Consider the following 22,823-nt stretch of genomic DNA (forward strand, 5'->3'; position numbering starts at 1 on the left):
TCGGCGCCGGGGAGTCTGCCAGCGCCGCTGCCGCTGCTGGCGACGTGCGGTTTCTATGGCGACGCGGCGTGGGAACGCCCGGCCCAACACGTGGGGGTCTGCATCGTCCCTTTTTCGTAAGGCGTAATCAGGTCGTTTTTTTATTCATTGTCTTCGTAAACCGAAGGCAACCTTCCCAAAAATCAACGTAATTCGTAATCAGTACATTAGCCGCAAAGCGTAAAAGTCGTAATCAGCTATGAAACTTTAACTTTATAGCGAAAATTTTGCGTAATTCGTAATCAGTAACCCCCATGCAGGCCCTGAACACTGCGTGGCGCACGAAATGTATCAAAGTTTGAGGCGTAAAGAACGCTTGAATTATGCTTCGCCCCCTTGTTTTACACAATGTTTAATCTCTCTTCCGTAACTCCATACGTCAACCTCCCCTATCTAGGAGAAAAATAAATAACTTGAGTGGCGATTTATATTTGGCACGTCGATGCGATAGATTTTTTAAAAATTATATCTGAAATAGCGCGGGTCGGGTGACATCAAAATAAAGCCGTCCACGTCGCAAGGCCGGACACAAAACTTGTTCAAGAAGGTTGTATTACTTTGTTATCGTTCTGTACCTTATTAAGCCACCAGATTTCCGATATTAAAAAAAAGAAATGTTTGGTTAAAAATACTATTTGCTCTACTGTTATTTGCATGCATTGAAAACATACTAAAACATGCACGCATCGTCTGCGTAAAAATCTGTAGTCAACGCGGTTCAACTTCAAGTAACTAGCGGCGCCGGCCCTTCGGAAACCTAAGGTCTCACACCGAAGATCGGGGTTGCGGGAGAGGATTTCGTACCGCGGGATATCCCGATAAATCCCGCAGGAGATCCCGCAAACTCCCGCAGGAGATCCCGCAAACTCCCGCGGAAGATCCCGCAAACTCCCGCGTGATATCCCGCAAACTCCCGCGGGATCTCCCGCGGGACTTGATGCTTATCCCGAGATCTGTACTGTAATGTCTGACGTCTCCTCATCACCGCCATCTTGTAGAATTATGACCTTGAGGTGTATTCCTCTGCTCAATGACATTTTTTCTGCAAGGCACACATGTTCCATAGCCCCGCCATGTTGTACATTGATTCTATGTAATCTCCAAGCAGATATTGGGAGTCTAAACCAAACTCTCACTCTATACAACCAAGGTAATCTCCAAGCAGATCCTACGGTAGCAAGGCAGTATCCATTGGCCAGAGGAGTGTCCATTAGCTATCTCCAAGCAGATCCTAAGGTGGCAAGGCAGTATCCATTGGCCAGAGGAGTGTCCATTAGCCATCTCCAAGCAGATCCTACGGTGGCAAGGCAGTATCCATTGGCCAGAGGAGTGTCCATTAGCCATCTCCAAGCAGATCCTACGGTGGCAAGGCAGTATCCATCGGCCAGAGGAGTGTCCATTAGCCACCACTTCGGGATACTGCCTTGCCACCGTATGATCTGCTTGGAGATTAAACCAAGGTTTTGTCCCTCAAGCCTTTTTGATCTTGAGATGTGGCTCCAAGGAGATGCATGGGGTAGATTTGTGCGTTTGTACATTACAGTTTTATGTATTCTCAGTCTTTATGTGTCGTTGTGGTGCATGTTTTTATCCTATTCTTGGACCTGACTGTAACTTGGCTAACATTTCTTACTATGGGTCACAGTTATCTTCTGCCAGAGCCTATTTTTGCAGAGATTGGGAGTTTGTTTTGATATTTGTTGGGATTTTTATAATATTCACCAATGTGAATATTATAAAATTCTTATACTCTTGATACAGTATTTTTACACTTTGATATGCTATGTTTTATAGGGGGCCTGATTCTGGTGAATATGGGACTTTTCTGTGTTCCAAGCAGGTGAGTTGGCTCCTTTTTCTTAAGTTTTTTCCTCGATGGAAAAAAAGTACAATTGATACCAAGAATGTAAAGTTTAAATAATTTAAAGTAAGTTTGACCACCTCTCATCTGCTTGGATTAGATTCATTCAAGTCTTTTTACTTCATTCATCTACTCATTTACATTCACTCATCCACTCACTCACTCACCACTTACTCACTCTCTCACACTCTCACTCACACATTCACTCACTCACTCAGTCACTCACTCTCTCACTCACACACTCACTCACTCACTCACTCACTCACTCACTCACTCACTCACTCACTCACTCACTCACACACTTTTTCACACTGATGCCAGACTAAAGTAAAACAGACCAGTCCAGAGTTGCAAATGAACAATTCCAATATTTAATAATATCTTTTTATGGAACAATATGTCCTTGCAACATAGTTATACAAAGCTATCTATACTTGAACACTTGAGAGTTGGTGGTAAAAAGTAGTTCCTTTTGATCACTTTTAAATAAAAAAAATCATTTTACATCATGAGTAACGTTGTTTAGCAGCGTCGTTATTGTCGTCATTTGTGGGGGTCGTTCTTGATGTTTCTGTTTTTTTGTCCAGCTGCAGAAAATGCAAAAAGAAAGAAAACTGTTAGCACATATCAGATTGAGAAAAACTAGCAACACACAATAAACAAGTGACCAAACTACTGATTGAAAATAACCTTTTGTTCTAGAAGAATTTGCATCAATCTAATCAGAACAGATTAGATCTAAGCCACCTAAGGTAGTATTGTTACGGTGAACAAGGAGCTTTAAATATGTTCTGAAATACTTGTGAAAATATGTACTAACAAAACTCATAGAAACAGAAGGTAATCTAAAAGGACATGAACTTAGTTCTCTCAGCAATAGAAAACAAACAGTTCTGGAAACTAAACTTTGTTTGCACCTTTGAAAGAGGAGGTTCAATAATGAAACAGCACAAAGCAGAAGCCCCCAGTACTCACTTTAATAGTAGACGGGAACAACCTTGCACTTGGTGACGCCCTCGCCGGCGGGGCCCTGGTAGCACCTGCAGATCTTCTCGATGCCGGACTGAGACTCGATCTGGTCCACGACGATGTCGGAAACCTGCTTCATCAGACGGTGCTCGCCTTCCAGCAGAAGGTCCACGGAGAAGATGGAGCCTAAAGAGGGGAATAGAGAAAACGTAAGTGTTGTGCTTAATGGTAAATCCTACATATCAAATAGGAAGGTATATTACGGCTGTTAGAGTTATGGATAACTCAAAAACTACCAAAAGGTACATGTAGCTAGCTATAGGTTACACATGAATTGCCTGTGCTGCCTGGCAGGCCAAGTTTGGTATCAGTTGATCATGTTTGGCACATGCTTGCATGGAATTAGACTAAATTGGCCATTATGGCAGTGTGGCTAGAAATATATGTCACTGAACTTGTCTTTAGCTTAAGTCTTTGTCTTAAGCCATGCATTGCAAACACACGTGTTCTGAAATATGACAAATATTTTTGCATCCAGGCTGTTCTTGCATTACTGACATACTGAACGATGTTTGTTGTTGTTTTTTGTATACAGGCAGTATATCTAGACTTCTACCCACCCTTGGTGGCGGTGCAGAGCTCGACGTAGACGCCCTTGGGCAGCTTGACCAGGCCGGAGATGGAGTGCTTCTTGGGCACCTTCTTGTCAGAGATGATCTCCAGGTTGTACTTGATGCCGTAGATCTGGTCAACCTGCAATCAATCAAGCAATCAAATGGTTTATTTGTGAAAACAAAACAAGACAATTGTACGATTGTAAAATTGTAAATACCTAATTTTCGAACCAAAGTGATATATTAATATGTAGATTCCGATATGATTGTAATTTGTATTTCCCTACTATTAATAATTCATATTGTAAACAACTTGATCAGAATTCAGCCCTGTATGTCAAGGCGGGGAGATATGTTGTTGATATGTTGATACAAACAAATAAACCAATAAATACAAGACCTTAAGATCACTGATTTAGGAGATGTGTCAAGTAGGGAATAGGAGAGTTTTTGTATCTGTTCGTCCAGCATAATGGAATGTCTCATAATGGAATTTTCAGAGTTCCTTGTGTGTCTTCCTGAGAGTTGACCCACCTTGGACTTCTTGATCTCCTTGTAGCTAGAGAAGACGTTCAGGGTGATGGACTGCTCGGCGAGGATCTTCTTAATCTCACGGATCTCCTGGGGGTTCTTCTCGACCTGGAATAAGACACGAGGCTCGTCAGTAAACTTCTTCAAGATCTACGCAAGATCTTTAACCAATTCTCATGGGATCGAGATGGTGGTTCTTCATTTGACTAGTTGCTAGTAGTAACAAGTCACAATTGATTTATGTTTAAATTGCTTTCAAACACTTATAATTGTTGTGTTATAATTGTAAAACTCTTGTACATATTTTTATGAAAACTAAGAGTAAGAAAAAGATGAAACTTTCACAGAAAAATGCATTCAAGCTGAACTCCTTGCCAAGCTAAAAACTGCTTTAGGCATGAAGATCACTTACTAGACAGATCTAGACAAGAAGATAAGCACAAGAAGTATCTCTTTGGTGATAAGTAGGAAGATCATGTGTGGCTGTTTAAAGTTAAAACTTTTTATCCAACACAAAAAGTTCTCTTACCTAGAGCTTTCGACCAGTTACTCTGGTCTTCCCCAGAAGCCATGTGACAAGCCTCACTGGGTCAGCTCTCGGTGAGACATATTTTTTTGTGTAAGTTGGATCGAAAGTTTAAACATGTAACTACCAACACAGATGGACTTTCATGATATATATGTGGTTGTTTGTGGTTGTTTAACATCTAAACAAACAAACATGTACCTTGTCCTCCTCGGTGATGAGCAGGAAGACCTTGGAGGCTTCGGGGCGGAAGGGGTATTGGGCAGCCAGCCTGATGGCCTCCATGGCGTTGGTGGTCTTCTTACCTGGAAATAACAATCAAATTACATTAAAAACTAGAAAGGTAACAATGTACAAAACAAATGCATAACATTTACCTTTGCACTGTCTAGCTATAGCCTAACAAACTGCGGCTCACACCACACTAGTTACCATGTGATCATTTTCAACCTTCTGTATGCTGCCTAACCATGTAACCAAAGCAAAGTTGGTACCTTACCTTGGTGTCTTAATCAGGTCATAGACCCTTGACTTGTTTTGCAATGCGGTGGTGTAGTTACTTCCGCATTTGTTGCGGTTCACTTTGATTTGATGCATTGCAAAGAAATACCCCAAAACGTATGTGCAACCCATATATATATATCTATGGGCTCTACAGGACAAGGCTTGTTAAGATTTAAGACGTGTTCTTTCTTACCCTCGAAAGCGAGTTCCTTCAGGGCCTTGTTGACCTCGTTGGGCTTCATCTGAGCGAACAGCTCGCCGTTGATGGTGTGGACGTGAGCGGGCTCGTGGACATCCTTGCCTCCAAAGCCGACGATGGCAACGCGGATGTCCTGTTGGCATGGCAACAACAAATAGGATCAATTTTCTATTCATCAAAAATCAAGCTTCAAACATTTCAAAGAACCCTCGTGAGACTATTTGGGAAGGAACTGTTGTGTTACCGTACCAGATTCTTGGGCAAGAAACTTAAAAAGCAATCTTTAAAGAACATCATGCGAGAGTGTATCCATAAGCAGTTTTTCAGAATCTTCACAAAACATCTTTGAGAACATGTATCCACAAGACATTTTAAAGAAATTTTAAAGAAATGTCCTGAGAAATCTTTCAGAAACCACATATGATTATACTTCTTTTGCCTACATGACCCACCCTGAATTGGGTTAAGGTTTTCAACATCTTTAAGAGACTGCATGAGAAATCTATAAGAAAAAGAAACGTACGTCGTAAGACTTCTTCTCGCTGAGCTTCTGGATGAGCTTCTTGAGCTGGTGCTCGGGGTTGGACTTCTTGGTGAGCTGGATGTTCTCGGACACGATGAGGACGATGTCAGCGGTCCTGCGGCTCTTCTGCCACCAGGTGTCGTTCAGCTGGCGGGTCTTCTCGCACACGGCTGGGGGGAGAGGGAAAAGAGTGAGCGTTAGTTCTATCATTGTTTTATCTTTTTGTACTTAAATCTAGGAATTGAAGCTTTGATGTGTTCTCGTCTTGATGCAAACTTCTCTCAAACAACAAGTTCTACAACTAAATCTTGTAGTTACATTGTTTTGCTGTTACCAGAACTTTTTAGGAGACTAAGAATGAAATTATCTATGATGTTGACAGAAAGTTACTTGATGGAAAGTTCAAGTATCATAATGTAACTGAAGCTTTTGTTCTAGCTCTTGAAATGTTTTTCTTCTTGCTTCCTTGCTGAATTTTGTTACTTTGACTTATCAGAAAATAAAACAAAATAAAACATACAGCCTCAGCTGTGAATACGCATTCATTTTGTCAAAGATTTGGAAGGATAACACTTGTTATAACAATTGTATGAGCCCTGGAAGATTAGCCTTTTGGGCTAAAGGACATCAAAATAAAGAGAACACTTACTGCACTGAGCGGTCTGGTTGATGAAGATGCCCTTAGACTGGCACAGGCTGACGTAGGCGCCGATGGTTGCGCAGTAGGCCTTCTCCTCGCTCTGGTACTTGGAGCTGTACTCGCACGCCTCACGGAACGGCTTGGGGTCGACGGTCTGGAAGCACTTGGCGTACGGGGAGGTGGTGTTACGCTCGTTCAGCAGCTGGCGGCAGATGGGGTTCACCTTGCTCAGCTTGACCTTGGCGACCTGGAATAGATGTCATATTTCTCTTTAGAAATGTCGACAAGCATATTACACAATCTAGATGGTTGAGTTATCCTCAAAATGACAGTAGATAGTCATATCAATATATGAAAACTCAAGACAAATATATGAATGCTACATAATCGGTGTCAAAGTCACAAATTTAGACTATTCTTAGTTGATTATAGTTAACAGCACTGCCTAAAATTTTACATCTAAATCTTGACTATAACCTTGATAGAAATTCCTTACTACATGGCTTATACTTATTGATGGCTAAGGGCATATTAGCCCTAATTTTAATATAAAATACAAACTATGCAAAGAGACCAACAAACTTTGGTACTTTTGGCTGTGGTTGATTAGATCTAATATCCAAACAAAACTTACAAAAGACTTCCAAAGTTGAGAGAAACAAACCTTGTACTTTTGGTTTGTGACCTTATTTTGTTAAGATCTTATTATATCAAAACAAACACACCTTGTTGTACTTTTGTTTGAGGCTGAATAGATCTGACATCCAATAAAATAAAAGACAAAGTCTAGAGAAACGCACCTTGTTGTACTGCTGGTTGGGGCTCAGCTTGCAGGTCTTGTATCCGGTCACCTCGTAGGAGTTGAGGAACTCTGCAATGTTGGAGGTGTTGCGGCCGTTGGGGCGGCGGAAGTCGGTGGAGGGCTCGTTGTCGTTGGTACCCAGCAGGCCCAGGGTCTTGTTGTGGTACTGGCCGGAGATGTTGAAGGCACAGAGCTGGTTCACGGAGTCGCAGATGATGCTGACGCCGTAGCGAGTGGTCACGTTGACGAACACGCCGGTGCGGGTGATGGTCACGTTCTTCTCGGGAGTCTGGTAGGGAAGCTCGGTGGGCTGGTTGGAGCCTGCGGAAGGGAGGGAGAAGACGTTAGATCAATGTCTTAGAAAGACAATTCAATAATTATCATGATGTTCTTAAAAATCATTTCATTAGATATATCTGCTGCTGTTAATTAAATAAAATTAAAAGTGTTCCAAATTTTAAACCCCCAAAAACAGGATGTACTTTGATTTTCATAAAATTAAACATTTAATTATCTACTTTGAATGTCTTATATCATTGTATATTCTCAGATAATGAACAGACAAGTTGGAGAATCTGATCTATGTGTTCAACAAAGATAGGAAAATAGATTTCTGTTCAGTTCACTAGCGAGACAAAGACAATGCTACTCATTGCTGGTGACTGAAAATTGAGAACTTACAACCTTTCAATCTTGTGTCCGCTAACCAAGTCACTCAGCCTTTAGACATCATCAGAACAGTAATATTGTAATCAAATGATCAGACAACAAATAAAGATAAACCTACCATCGATGTAGACCTTGCTGTCCTCGCTGATCTTGGCGACCAGTTCCCTGAGCTTGACGGTGATGGACTTGGGGCTGCTGAGGATGGTGAAGTTCTTATCCAGGAAGTCGCGGGCCATGATGTACATGCAGTCCTCGTGGTTGTACTCGGGGACGGCGTACATGCGGCCATCGAAGGTGTACACGTTGTTCTTGCCGAAGATCATGCCGGTCTCTGTGGATAGGAAAAGGGTGGTCAGGTTGATCTGATTTTTACCAAACTTTTAGTTGTAAGAAATATAAAGGGATGAACACTGATAGGAAAACTGGTACATGTATGTCACTGATAGCAATTTGTTGCAGATTTTGTCTTGAATTTGAACTTTTTCATGTTTCCATGCTCTTGCTCTAATTTCTTCTACTTGCAATGCTCTTGTATTATATCTTTTCTGGCCCCTTTCACATGTTGTAATAAACCAAAATAACTTAGTCTTAACTTGAAATAACAAAATAACTTGATTTTATGCTCCTTACACAAGTAAACCCACTCACTCATGGTGTGCATGTTCCTGTACTCTTGTTGACGTATATTTCTTCAATTCTACAATGTTCTAAACCATTCTGTTTTCTTACAAAGACAAACAAACAAACAAATAAGTAACCCAACTCACTGGTGGTGTACATGTTGAGCTGCTTGTACACAGGCTTGGTGTAGACCATGTCGTAGAAGTAGGTGACGACCTCCTCGGTCCAGGTCTTGTTCCTCTTGGCGGTCTCGTTCCTCATGGTTGGCAGCTCGTAGAAGCTGGTCCAGTTCATGGGGTGGGTGACATTCACGCAGATGGAGTTGTTGGTGAACTGGTATCAAATCAAATCAAATCAAATCTTTATTAAATATCAACATGGCAGACGTGCAGGCCTCGAAGTTAACTTTTTTTACAATTGTCCCAGAACTGTCCCAAAAATAGATTTCAATTGTCCCGAACTGAGGATGGACTGTCCCAGCCTGCTTTTCGGGAAATAAGTTTATGACAACAATAAGAAAACAACAACAACTGAATTTGTACAACTTGAGGTCCACTTTATTAGTACAGTAAATGTCCATCATTTTCCTTGACTGTAGGGAAATGAATGATAGTATCATGGGAGCAGCAGCATCTTCAACGCCCCTCTCCCCATGCAACATTTGGAATCCCCGATTGGTCAAATTTAAATGTTTGTCAGAGTATTATGGGCCGGCAGCCTGCAGCAGGATGGATCATGCTCCTAAATGACATGGACAGTCTCAGATGAGAATTTTTAAATTGCCCCGAAATTGTCCCGAAATGTAATTTGAATTGTCCCAAGCTGAAAATTTAGTGTCATTTGACACTGGGACAATGTTAATTTCGAGCCCTGACGTGCCGAAGTGCTTCGAGCACGTCTGAATTGCATTGACATTTTACAATTATACATCATACAACATCATCACAATAGATTAAAAACATCATCATCATTCAAAAATCATCATCAAGAACACGTAGGTTAAAATAGTACGATTTCAGTTTAAAATACAATATCTAATACACATCACAAGTCTTTTACGGCTCTCACAATGAAGGAGTTTTTGTGTCTGTCCGATCAGCTTAGGCCACACCAATTTAATTTGTTGGTTCTCGGATTCGCCTCTTCATTTTTTTCTGATTTGCAAAAAAAAAAAAAATTTCTGGTTCTGAATAAACTCAAAAATGGTCATATTTTGCCCTCAACAGTTGAGGAAAGTCCTTTTCTTCCTACATGTTACAGTTTTTCCATCTATCAATACAGTGGTTTGATTAAAACTTCAAAATTCATTCTTTTACCCCAGTCTTCTGTGTTGACTTCATGGCTCCTATCGAAGCATTTGGGGCTATAATAGGATGCCTAGACATGTTTTTATTTTTATTTTTTTCCGCCCTGTTGCTTCATATTTTTTCTGAAAAAATCCGAGAACCAACAAATTAAATTGGTGTGGCCTTAATGGGAGCTTAAACTGGTTGCTGTACCTGGTACCCGGGGAAGAGGAAGTAGGACAGAGCGTTGATGGAGGCGTTGGTGATGGTGAGGTTCTGCGGGATGGTGGCGTTGATCGTGTAGTTCACGATCATCTGGGTGATGGGCTCGTACATGTAGAAGTTCACCATGAAGGCTGGAGGGAAACAAGTGGAGGTATATCCGTTAGACTTCTCTAGCTTTTATCCTTATTCTCTATGCTATCAACATTACAGAAATAACAAGCTTGTACTTCTTTCTGAATTGCCTTGGAAGTAACTTTGAACTTGCTTTGAAGTTAACAACTTGTAACTCAAAACTACTTGTAGAAGTTGGTCATCCAGGCTGAACATTTTGAAATGGCAAGACCAGAGTTGTGGGTGAACATTTTTGTCCTTCTCTCTGCTTCCTCACCACAATCCAATGCACAACAGGTGCCAAATAGCTACCTTAGCAGGCTACAGGTTAGACCTACCCATAGAGGAACTCAGTGGTGTTGTAGGTGATCATTTTTAACCTTCTCTCTGCTTCCTAACCACAAAGCCAATGCACAACCGGTAACAAATGGCTACCTTAGCAGGGTACAGGTTAAACTTACCAGGCAGAGTCCTGTTGAAGAACTCGGTGGTGTTGTAGGTGATCATTTTTAACCTTCTCTCAACTAACTCACCACATAACCAGTGTAAACTTAGTGCCGATTTACTACCTACACATCCTGAGAGTTAGAACTTACCAGGCAGAGTCCTGTTGAAGAACTCGGTGGTGTTGTAGGTGATCATGTTGGTGATGTTACGGATCATGTCGGTGCCGTTGAAGGTGACGTTGAAGAGGGGGGTTCCCACGGTCAGGTTCTGCACCAGTTCGTAGGTGTAGTTGACGGTGGAGTTCACCAGGGTCATGGTGTAGTTCACGGTCGTGTTCAAGCACTGAAGGAAGGAAGGAAGAGACACTGTCAGTTTAGGGTGTCTAGCTACTTCCAAAAGCATCATGTTTTTAACTTCAATTGAAGGTGACACTGTAATTTTAGTTCACATAATTTTGTGTTAAATTTGTTACTGTCGTTCAAGCTACACTCACACTTTCAATCCCTCAATCAGTTTTGTAAGTCTAAGTTCTGAAAGATAAATGTCTTTCATTTTTGTGTGTACTGCAAAATTGAGGATATGTCAGCAGCAGTGTTCAGCTTCTGTGTTTTGAAGGGGTTGAGGTACATCACTTCATGGCTAGTGTCCATCAATGAAGAGCAGTTACTGTTGTAATAGTAATTTTAAAACATAGAAAGCTTACCTCAGCGACGGTCTTGTTGAGGTACTGCACAGCGTACTTGTTGATGGGGTGGGTCTGGTTGCTGGTGATGTTCCAGAACTGCTCGACAGCGCGGGTGAGGTTCAGGGTGGAGTTCAGAGCAGTCAGGTTCCAGGTCAGGTTGGAGTACAGCAGGGAGGTCTCGTTCAGGGTCACGTACCAGGACAGGACGGTCTCATTGATGTCACGGGTCTGAGGAGGGAAGACGGTACATGTATGTAAGACTTGAGATGTCTTATTTTCACTGCTGTAGTAAAGGTGATGTTGAATGGCTAGGCTAGTGGACATGAGATTTAGAGGTCATGGGTTCGATCCCTGGTATTTCTGGCTAGGTGTTGTGTCCTTGGTAAAGTAAGGATATCCAACAGTTACACATGTACACTGTGAAGTTCAATTCCTATTATTGTTTATTGACTTTTGTTTTAATTAGCAATGAACTACATAGACCTACATAATGCTGGCCGTGGCTGGTGTGTTATGCCAAAGGGCAGTTATACTGGCCATACAGCTACTGACACAGATACTTGAATGTATTGCTTTGTAACTTTCATGTAACAAACAAAATGTAAATTATTCAAGCACACCATGTCTTTCCCTTGCCAGGGTAGGCTTGAAATAATTGTAAGAAACAATAACAGAGAGAAGGAATAAGACTTACGATGTTCTTGACGTAGAGAGTAACATTAAGACGAGTCTTGTTGGGGAGCTGGCCGAGCAGGACCATGGAGCTGTTGAAGGTGGGGATGGTGAGGTTGGCGTACAGAGTGTCGTTACGAGCGGTCACGTTCACGGTCACGTTAACCCACTGGGGAGCCGTGATGTTCAAGAAGAAGGTGCTGGAAGGGGAAACATAATGATAAGTTTATTAATAACTTGAAAAAACTGCACTATCTTTGTAACATACATGAAAAGAAACTACAAATGTACTGTAAGGCCTGTCTTGATTTTATAATCCACTCATATGCATCATCATATAATCCACTATTGGTATTAGAAACGATAATTACAGGTTTGATTAATAATTGATACAGTGAATGTTCTTGCGATTATTGCACATTTAATGATACAGTCAAACCTGTATACTAGTGCCCACTCTGCACATTAAGGACCATCTACCCAATGTGACTACTTTTGGCGGCCCCTAAGATAATTATTCCCATTGACACAAGCATTAAGAATCCTGTCTTAATGCTTGTGGTATATAGACAGTTTTGACAGTATACTGAAAACATTGGAATAAGCCTTTAAGTTAGTAACCTGTTTTTGTGATCATTGAACAGTTATACACTAAAAACCTGTGAAGAAATCTCACCCATATCATCTACCAGATACCTTTGACCCAGTGTTGACGTCACACTTCAAAGAAGCGACGTGACAAGCCTCACTGGGTCAGTCTACTGAGGAAGACCAGAGTGACTGGTCGATAGCTCTAGGTGAGAGAACTTTTTGTGTTGGATCAAGAGTTTTAACTTTACACACTGACCTGTTGAGGTTGGTGACGTTCATGCCTGTGATGTTGAGGCCGGTGGTGTTCAGGGTCACGTTCACGGTCAGGTCAGGGTGGGTCAGGTTCAGCCTGGAGGTCATGTTCACCTCAGTCAGGTTGTTCAGGTGGGTGGCGTTCAGAACACCTGCGCAGGTGACAACACAGGTAAGTATATACAGTATTTTATATGAAAATATAGCATATTCAATTCTATAATGTACAAGTCTTTTAAGTCCTTTTACAGCAACAGCTTCTTTAAAGAGACAAGGAGCAAAATTGGAATGGAAAAAATCTTGAACAAGTGTTGCCTCTCTTTCACAAGTGTTTCCTCTCTTTAGTGCAGACGCAGAATTCAAGTTGTTAACCATTCTCCCAAGGTGCCCATATGATTATGTTGCACATACTACCATCTATATAGTGCCCTGTATATGTATGATTTCAAGGAGGTATTTCTTGTGCAATGCATCACACCGCAGTGAAATGCAACAAATGTGGAAGTAACTTTGCCACAGCAGGGAAAAAAAGCCAGGGGTCTGTGACCAGTCCTGATTATCACGTAAAGTTACTGAAACATATTGAATGTGTAAAAAATGCCAGCAGGACAAGAAACTCTTACTTACCCTGCATGGTGAAGTTGAGGAACTCCATGGAAGAGTTGGAGGTGACGTTGACGAAAGCGTTGATGACAGACACGTTGCGTGCGATGGTGACGTTCTGCACGGTGCTGTTGACGGTCATGTTGTAGATGGGACTGGTCAGGTTCATCTCGTACGTCAGGTTACCCAGGCAGGGCAGGCTCAGGTTCTTGGGGATGCTGAAAATGGGAAAATATATTTTTATATTACAATCTTGCATTGTAAAATGTATTGTCAAGTTTTTGCTCCAGTCATATAACCACACAAATTTACATGGATCTTAGTCTGAGAAGAGAATTCTACATGAAGGTGATATGCTCACAAAATTTAAGAAACTGTTTCTTTAAAATTATGGTCAATTTTTTAGAAAACACATAATTTAGACTAAGTTATAGAAAACCCTGTTTAAAAAGGTGCAAATATTTCTGAATATTACTATTGGTCCCAGATTCTCTTTGTGCAATTAGCATTGAAAGATTTTTCAGTGGTGTTTGTCTTGTGATTCTTCTTGACTTGTTTTGTGTACATTGTATCTTTTATGTTTGAGAAGTTATCAGGGAGGACCACTCACGTAATGTTGGGCAGAGTGTAGTTTAGTGTAGGAATGTTTGAGAAGTTATCGGTTATGAAAACTCACGTCATGTTGGGCAGAGTGTAGTTGATGAGGCGGAGGATAGGCCTGGGGATGATCTGCATCTTGGGCAGCGGGATCTCGATCTTCCCAACGATGGGCTCCAGCTCCTCGAGGAACTTGGGCTCGAAGTAAGAGATGTTCAGCAGACGGACAATCATGCTCTCGTTAACCTGTTGGCAACCAGGGATGGTGGGGGTTAAAAACTTGTTTTCCCTAGAACTTGCTGTTGCCAGGTACTGTAGGAGCATCCTTACTAGATAGCTTTAAACAGTGCTTACAGTTAGATGTGCAAAGGTTAGGTGTAAGAAATTATAGAATGTAATATATATGTAGCCTACTACTGTCTTGTGTGCCTGTGTGTTACAACAAAGGGGTGGTTAAACTGGCTATACAGATACAGATACAGATACAGAAGCTGGTGTGTTTTTTTATGCTGGAGGGTGGTTATACCGGCTATACATAATACAGAAGATGGCATGTTACACGGTTATACTGGATATACATAATACAGAACAATACAGAAGCTGGGTTTTACACTACAGGGTGGTTATACCAGGCATACAGATACAGATACATACCTGGCGGATCCATGGGATGTTCTTGATGCCGAAGATCTGGAAGGGCAGCTTGTAGTTGGCCAGGTAGACGGGCATGGTGATGTTCTCAAACACGGAGCTGATGTTGCTCAGGGACAGGTTTCCAATGATGGGCAGAGGGATCTGGGGGGAAGGAGAAGAGAAATTAAGAAACATGTCATCTCAAATCTTAAATAGGTTCTAAAATTTTATTAATAACAAGATTTTGGGAACACCTCCAGTTTTAAAAGATACAGTATACAGTAACTGCAGTTTTTAACAAAGCTACAAAAGGACTATAAAAAGCTCAACTGTTTTAAGTTCTAAACCAGATTCTATTCATCTACGGTTTCAAAGGATGCTGCAGCTTTCTTTCTTGGGCTTCAGCTTAACTGCAGTTTTAACCTTCTCCCTGCTACCCAAACCATAACCAACACAAATCTAGTGCTTTCAAACAGCCAAACAACTACTTTAGCGTGGAAAGGCACTTAAGACATATTTCCAACCTCAGTTAGAGGGATCCTGGGCCCTACTAGGGTTTGGGTTGGCGTTAGGAAGAGCATCCAGCCGTAAAAAATCTTGCTTAAAAAAAGACTTGCACTTGATGCAAGCCCGTCTAACCCGCAATTTTGGTGGAAAAAAAACTGGATAGAGAGACAGAGAGAGAGCTGAAGGTTAAAGATATTTACCTGGATGGACTCGTTCCTGGGGAAGGTGTAGTTGAGCTTGCCGGTCCAGGTGGCGTTCTGCAGCTGGTAGGGGCTGGTGCGGTTGAGCCGGGTGATGTTCCACAGGCTGGTGTTGAAGATGGTGATGTTCTGCAGCAGAGTCAGGTTAGCGCAGGCGGTGGTGTTCCAGTAGAACTCGATGCCCTGGGTCTTATTCAGCAGGGTCATGTTGTGGGTGGCATTCACCTGTGGATGCAGATTCAGATAGTGTTAAGCCTATATTATATTAAGCAAATTTGTAAAATATGCACATGAACTAGCAAGTTGGCAGATGCACGAAAACCAGATTTTTCACAGTTTTTGCTGGATGTTTGGTCACCATTGCATCAGAATTTTGCCAATTGCAGACGGTATCTTTTTCAACATAACAATTAAAAACTATAGACAGAATGTCATCCTTTAATACATGGATTCTGCCTTGAACGAGACATTCTGCCATGCTATGCACAATACATTACGGGTTTCACACAAACATGGTACGTTCAGCCAATGTACAGAATCTACTATGCCTGTGAAGTTACATTTAGGAAATTTTAAAACCACATACAAAGGGAACACAATACAATAAAGGAAGTAATTACAATCATTGGGCTAATAAGTAAAGAAATTTGTGGTCTAATAGTTTACCACACCTTGAACTCCGGGATGGAGATGTTGCTGATAATGGTGTAGTTGCGTCCCTGCTCGTGGGTGGCGTTGACCAGGCGAGCGGAGATGGTGAAGTTCTGGGAGCTCTGGTTGATGTAGCTGGGGTAGGTCAGGTTCAGCTTCACGGCCCACACATCAGGCTGCGGCTTACGGATGTACTTTCCACTGGTGGGCTCGTAGTACCTGGGGGATTGTAGGAAATACTAGTCAGAAGTCAGAGTCACTAGTAGTTCAAAGTGATAGACCAATGAAGTATAGCATAGAATTGCGCAAATGGACCTGTCCTTGGTGCTGAAAGCCTTCCATTTCAAAACAAAGTGCTACTTTTGCAGGACTTCTCTTATACTCATTGGACTGTCTTCTTGCATGAACCAAAAATCATCTTACTATATATAATAGCCAGTTCAGAGCTCTGGGATCAGTTTAAAACACCGTACAAGATGACAATGGATAAACCTATCAGTCTTACGCAGCTTGTACATACTGTGAACATCTATAATTTACAGTGTTAAACCTTGAGGTGTTTTACTGGTTATACAAACTAAAGAAGCATACTCACCACTTGTTGGTGTTTGGCTCGGGGCTCTCCTGGCTGATGTTCCTCATGGAGAGAGCAGCGGTCCAGTTGTAGAAGCTCATGTTGTACATGGTGGAGTTCAGCATGAACAGGGTCACGTTCAGGGTGGAGTTGTACTCCTGGGTGGTGTTCACCAGGCTGGCATTGATGCACAGGTACCTGCCAGAAAGGGAATAAGATATGTTTAACTTCTTGTCCTTAAAAGACATTTTAATCATCTTCTTGTTGAAAGAAGATCTTGAACATCTCCTAACACAAGAGTTAAGGAGAAAAATTGACTTTGGTTTCCCACTTCTTATGGCACAAAAGCAACAAGAATTTGTTATAATTTATCTAAGAAAACTAATCTAAGGCAAGATACTGTCCAAGGAAATACTTTTTTGGTTCAAGTTGAAGTTTGAGGTAAGAAATACTTAAGACAAGATGCAAGCTTACTTCTAAATGTAGACAAACAGACAAAAGGTTCAAAAGAAATCTTAAAGGCCACCTCTAACTTAAAGCCATCTAATTTAAGATTTGAGTACTATTTAAGACTGCTTTTATTGAGAGTCTCACCTCTCGACAGAAGAGATGTTGAAGATGTAGGTGAAGTTGGTGATGCTGTCGATGCTGGAGTTGAGCAGCTGGTGGGAGACGTTGATGAAGCGAGTCTCGTTGGCCGGGGTCAGCCAGGTCAGGTTGGCGGAGGCAGAGTAGTTAGCAGTGTTGTTCCACACACGAGCCAGGAAGGTGATGTTCTGGGAAAGATCATCAGAATCATCATTATCATCTATCAGCTTCAGTACCATCCAAGACCAAACTAGTACGTATTTCAATCCACATAGACCTGTCAAGCATTACTCTCATACATTAAGTTTATATTCAATCCCAGCTTAAGCTAGCTCAGTTAAAGTCAAACTTATACAATGTATTTGGTTTCCTTTTTTTCTTTCTTTGTTCAACAGCAATGCCTAGCTAATTTTTCTACATGGTGGGTGAGCTTCTTCTGAGACAACCATGGGCTTTAAAAGCATGTTGTGTCCGAGGTACATTTGTATATTCTGTGCAGGGGAGGTATAGGTCCTATCCACTCTGTTTTAGAGCTAATTTGAAGGTGTGTGAGCTTTTGAGACAGCCAAAGCGTCCAATCTTACCTGGAAGGGGTAGGTGAGGTTCATCTGTGTCTCCCAGACAGTCTCGTTGACGGTGGTCTTGTTGAGGTAGGCGTACTTCAGGGCCAGGACAGAGATGTTCTCAGGCTTCACCTTGTACTCAGGCTTCAGCCAGTCCAGGATGGGGGTCTGGGGGTCCCTGGGGGAAGGAAATTAAAAAAGACTGTTAAAAAAAGGCTCAGAGAATCATAATGCTAGTTGCAAATCTTTTTCTTTTGCTATGGTTTTATAGAATCATGGTTTTCTGTCTAACCAAACTATCTGCCAAGCCACACTATAAAAGATTGTTATTCCATTGAAGTTAAATCAAATATTTGTCATTTTTTATCAGAACTATGCACTACAGTTACTGTAGTATTATAAAAAGCTAAAGGTAATTGTAGATTTTTCAAAGGCAAAAAATACATAAAATTTATCTGAACTATTACAGCACTGGTGATGATATTTGACAGGACTATGAAAGTTGAAAAAGGCTAATGTTTGGCATTTTCAAAGGAAGAAACACAGTCACATTATCTGAATTGTTCAAGCCATATTACTGGCTATAGAAGTCTATAAAACAGTTTCCCTGCCCAAACTCACCAGTAGTAGGTGACGTTGACGTTGGCGGTGAAGTTGCCGGTAGAGTTGAGGGTACGGTTGACGGAGGAGGACCAGGCGTAGGTCATGTTGGAGACGGTGAGGTTGGCCAGCATGGTGTAGTTCTGGGTCTGGGTCTTGTTGCAGGTGACGTTGAGGTAGCGCCACTCCAGGGTCAGGTTCTTCTCAGGGGCGTAGGTCACGTTCACCAACATGGTGTAGTTCATGGTCTTGTTCCACCACTGGGACTCGTTGGCAATCTGGGGGGAGGGGGAGAAATGAAGAAATTGAAATTTTAGATCGAATTGAAAAATATTTAGTGCTCTGACACCAAGAAAGCTACAATACATACTGAGAACAAATTAGGAACAAGCCAACAGTTATAGTTGTTTTCAACAATATCGTAAGACATTTTTGCACATGTTGAGGATTTCTTACCAATAACCCAAACTGAAAACCAATTCATAACTTCTTTCATTATTGTTGTCCTAAAACTCTTTTAACAAGTACTCGATTTTCATACAGAATCTTTCCCAAATACTGCTATTGCTGACTTCTGTCATGTGCTTTCAACCAATAAACACAAACTGAAAATCGATTCAGAACTTTTTCCATTGTCCATAAAACTCTGGCATAGACCTATTCCAAGAAGCAAGTCTTTGAGCTGCCCACCTTAGCCCAGACGGTGACGTTCTGAACCTCAGGGACGGTGATGTTCCAGAGCAGCTCGGTGGTGTTGCGGTTGATCTGGAACAGGGAGGTCACGTTGCGGGTGTAGTTCTGCCCGGGGGCGGAGAAGTTCACGCGCAGGGACTCGATGAAGTTGAACTTGGAGGGATCGTTGCTGTACTTGGTGCGCCAGAGCTGCTTGCGGGGCTTCTCCTGCTGCTGAACACGCTGCTTCAGCTGCTCGTACTTCATGGCCACAGAGTAGGTGGTCAGGTTCCTGGAAAGTTACCATATATGGTCATTAAGTATAATAATTTCCTCGAAATTTACCATATATGGTCATCAATGAAGTTAAGTTCCTGGAAATTTACCATATATGGTCATCAATGAAATGAAGTTCCCGGAAAATTACCATATATGGTCAAAATTAAGGTTCCTGGAAATTTACCATATATTGTCAAAATTAAGGTTCCTGGAAATTTATGATCAGGTTGCTGGAAATTTGCCATATATGGTCATTAATGAAGTTCCTGGAAATTTACCATAAATGTTGATTTCAGACTTATTGATCAGAAGCTTGCGGATTACTTCAAAGCTTGGCAAAATCTTGAAGTCAGAACATGTGTCTTCAACATAAAAGCTGCTGAATTTGGTTCAGTCCATCATGCAACAGAAGAAACAAAACTTTTGATAAAACAAAATGTGAGGATTTTTGGTTGCTTACTTGTCGGTGGGGACGATGGTGATGTTGAGGCTCTTGACGGGGCCGACCAGGTGAGAGACGTTGCGGTAGGTTCCGTTGACGATCTCGCCGGAGAAGCAGAGCTCCACGCCGAGCACGTTGGTGGTGTTGGTGCAGTTCTTGAAGGAGGTGGAGTTGGTCCTGGGCACGCGGATCTCAGTCAGGTTCTCACGGGGACGGATGAGGTAGATCTCCCGGCTGTAGTTCATCACCTAGAGGGGGCGTAATGTGATATACTTGTGAGTGTTCTAATGTTCTACATGGAATGTTCTAAATGTTCTATTGTTCTAAATGGAATGTTCTAAAGGAAATGTTCTAATATTCTACATGTTCTAATGTTCTACATTAAATGTTTTGATGTTTTAATGCTCTAAATTTTAATGTTCAAATGCTTTAATGTTCTAAATTAAATGTTTGAATGCTCTGAGAATGTTCTGACACTTCTAAAACAAACCTAGGGAGACAACCCTAGCCACTGGGAATGTCCCGTTTTACATTGTTTAAATTTACAAACTTGAGTTTTTTATTTATTTCAACACAGTTATAATGTTACAAATGTGTATGGATGAATATTCATTTTAATATTACCTGCACGGGGCCGACGGTGTTGTTGAGGTGGAAGCTGAGCTCGCCGTTCTTCAGGGTGACGTTAGCGGAGATGTTGGAGGAGTGGTACAGGGTGTCGTTCATCTGCAGACCAACGGAGCTAGAGAGAGGGAGAGAAGGAGCTTGAGATGGATGTTCAAACACCTTCGTTGACAATCATTAAAATTTCTACCTACCAATGTCTGAACAGTTCCCACTTTGATTCTAATGTCCTGTCCTTATCATATGTAGCTTGTTGTCCTTGTCCCCAGGGTTAGCCCTTTAAAATAGTCTTGTAACTACAGTGTAGTTAGGCAACTCTGACTGTCTTTTTACAGCTGAACCAATAAAATAAATCTCATTCTCACCTGTACAGGGGGCAGTCGACGACCATGCGGGACACGATGCTCACAGTGGCGCTGGGGGTAACCTGGGTCTTCACGTAGGCGGTGCGGGGCTGGGTGAAGATCTTCTTCAGATCGGCGGTGACGTTGACGGCGGCGCGAGCGACCAGGGTCCCGTTGGTGCTGATGTTCAGGGGCAGACCCATGATGGTGGGCAGGGTGTAGCGCGCCTCCACGAACTTCCAGGCCGCGGTGAAGTTCTTCTGGATTCCGCGGTTCAGGGTGTCCAGGAACTTGACGGGGTTCTGGGTGCCGATGGTGGCGTTCTTCAGCTGCTCCAGGGTGACGAAGCCGAACTCGTTGCCAAGGATACGCAGGGTGGAGGACACCTGGGGGTAGGCACGCTCCTGACGCACCTGGAAACAGAATTCAGAAATGCCATGAATAATTTCATCTGGTTTACTTAGTAATATCTAATCCAATTAAATCGTCCACAGGCTTCATGTTGGTTGGTAAGTCACTGAATAAAAAGAGTATTTTACTCCAATGTCAGATGAATAAACCATTTGGCATAAAAGAGTCTTTTTTTTTCAGAAATCAGAAATGAAAATGACCGAAATCATTGAACAGACATGAACCATAGATCTGCTCTCACTCTTGTGTATGTGCCTTTTAACTGAATGTAAAATGTATCTTTGTTATGTATTTTGTCTAATCCTAAAAGGACTTCTTCCTTCAAGGCCTAAATGATAAGCAGCCTGCAGGCTAATTTGCCAAACAAACAAACGAACAAACCTCCTTGTGCATGGTCTCAAGAGTCTCCAAGACGTTGTTGGCCAGGGAAGACTTCTTGGGCTGCTGCTTCTTCTTCAGAACGGTCTTCAGGGTCTCGTCGGGGTAGTAGCCCTTCTGGCCGAAGACGGTCTCGATGACGGTCTCGAGCCCCTCCATGTCGAAGGTGAGGTCGAACAGGTTGACGGGCATGCCCAGGGCCTCCAGGGTGTAGTTGAAGGCGATCTGGCGAGGCAGCGGGCTCTCGTGGTGGTAGATCACATTGGTGCGCAGGCGGTTGATCCAAGACTGGGGGAGGGAAAGGATAAAGTCATTAGAAGACAATTTTAACCAACAAATGTAGCTCAAAAGCAACATGGAACTTAAAGCAAAGCACAATCACTTTACAGATTCAGGTTTCTTTCTTTTGCATTGTTTTCATCCAGAAATTGTGTCTGAGAAACAAGGAATTAAATTTGCATCGTTTTTGTATTGAGGTGACTAAGACCACTGAAAAGGTGTCATTATAGACCCTTCAATTGTAGGCTCCTTGCAATTCAATCCCTGACTATTAGAGAGATTGTACAGCATTGCCATTCTGAATCTTTTGGTATACAAAACTTTAACTGATGATAGATACCGTAGAGCTAAAATCAGAGTCAGTTTTCTTTCAAGCTCTCTGTTAAACTTTTCATCTACACTTTGCTGCAGTTGTCATGTTACAGATACATTGTATGTGATTTAGCCAAACATTGTATAGTCTCTGTCTGCAATGTTAGAGTCTAGTTGAATTTAAAGAAAATAGAAAAAAAAATAAACGAGTACTCACGATGTTGGTGTAAGGGACGTACATCTCCTGGCTGTACTGGTAGTTCTTGCTGAACTTCATGGCTTCATCCTCCTGCTCAGGCAGGGTGATCCTCTCCTCACGCAGAGTCTCCTCTACCAGCTTCCTCAGCGGCTGGACCACCGGCTCCTCCGAGCGCAGGATGTTCTGCTGGTGGGAGGAGATGAAGGAACGCACCTGGGGGGGAGAAAAAAAGGGAATGTGAGAAAGTGATCTTAACCCAGTTTAGCTCACTGAAGAGGTATTCTTCTACTCAGGTCATTACAAAGAAGACAGATAGATGCTATGAACAGATGAAATTCCCCAAGCTTTTTTACAAGTACAAGGATCAGTGTACATTAAGGATTTACGCCCTAAACTGTATGATCCAAAGAAAGGGTCACTAACCACTACACTGATTAAGAAAAGCCTTGAAGATCTCTGTAAGATCTAGGAGGTCACTGAAACACCTACGAGATGACCGAAAGACCTACAAGATTACTGAAAGGCCTGGAGATTACTAAGAGACTGCTGAATGACCTACTAGTAGGAAACCACTGTAAGACCTCAGAGATCACTGAAAGA

General features: G+C 42.0%; 1 protein-coding gene across 3 annotated transcripts in view; it reads right to left on the minus strand.

The window, feature by feature from the left end:
- Positions 1–2,248: 2,248 nt before the first annotated feature.
- The window catches only part of LOC109469505, a 29,511-nt gene continuing 8,936 nt past the window's right edge, over positions 2,249–22,823 (minus strand). For all 3 annotated transcript variants that reach the window (XM_019768026.1, XM_019768027.1, XM_019768028.1), the window contains 31 exons: positions 22,242–22,436; positions 21,437–21,721; positions 20,666–21,057; positions 20,301–20,418; positions 19,695–19,924; positions 18,974–19,247; positions 18,305–18,561; positions 17,705–17,861; positions 17,127–17,308; positions 16,554–16,730; positions 15,979–16,177; positions 15,308–15,532; positions 14,622–14,762; positions 14,047–14,213; positions 13,395–13,588; positions 12,772–12,919; positions 11,947–12,124; positions 11,271–11,480; positions 10,717–10,909; positions 9,998–10,140; positions 8,645–8,831; positions 7,996–8,208; positions 7,207–7,529; positions 6,416–6,653; positions 5,767–5,936; positions 5,238–5,376; positions 4,742–4,845; positions 4,018–4,122; positions 3,490–3,622; positions 2,876–3,055; positions 2,249–2,487 (listed from right to left, as the gene is read on the minus strand). In XM_019768026.1, coding sequence (XP_019623585.1) covers positions 2,877–3,055; positions 3,490–3,622; positions 4,018–4,122; positions 4,742–4,845; positions 5,238–5,376; positions 5,767–5,936; positions 6,416–6,653; positions 7,207–7,529; positions 7,996–8,208; positions 8,645–8,831; positions 9,998–10,140; positions 10,717–10,909; positions 11,271–11,480; positions 11,947–12,124; positions 12,772–12,919; positions 13,395–13,588; positions 14,047–14,213; positions 14,622–14,762; positions 15,308–15,532; positions 15,979–16,177; positions 16,554–16,730; positions 17,127–17,308; positions 17,705–17,861; positions 18,305–18,561; positions 18,974–19,247; positions 19,695–19,924; positions 20,301–20,418; positions 20,666–21,057; positions 21,437–21,721; positions 22,242–22,436 — 5,856 coding nt within the window. In that variant the 3' untranslated portion in view covers positions 2,249–2,487; position 2,876. The remainder of the gene's footprint in view (positions 2,488–2,875; positions 3,056–3,489; positions 3,623–4,017; positions 4,123–4,741; positions 4,846–5,237; positions 5,377–5,766; positions 5,937–6,415; positions 6,654–7,206; positions 7,530–7,995; positions 8,209–8,644; positions 8,832–9,997; positions 10,141–10,716; positions 10,910–11,270; positions 11,481–11,946; positions 12,125–12,771; positions 12,920–13,394; positions 13,589–14,046; positions 14,214–14,621; positions 14,763–15,307; positions 15,533–15,978; positions 16,178–16,553; positions 16,731–17,126; positions 17,309–17,704; positions 17,862–18,304; positions 18,562–18,973; positions 19,248–19,694; positions 19,925–20,300; positions 20,419–20,665; positions 21,058–21,436; positions 21,722–22,241; positions 22,437–22,823) is intronic.

The sequence above is a fragment of the Branchiostoma belcheri genome, unplaced genomic scaffold (genome assembly GCF_001625305.1).
Source record: "Branchiostoma belcheri isolate BF01 breed outbred unplaced genomic scaffold, Haploidv18h27 scaffold205, whole genome shotgun sequence".
NCBI lineage: Eukaryota > Metazoa > Chordata > Leptocardii > Amphioxiformes > Branchiostomatidae > Branchiostoma > Branchiostoma belcheri.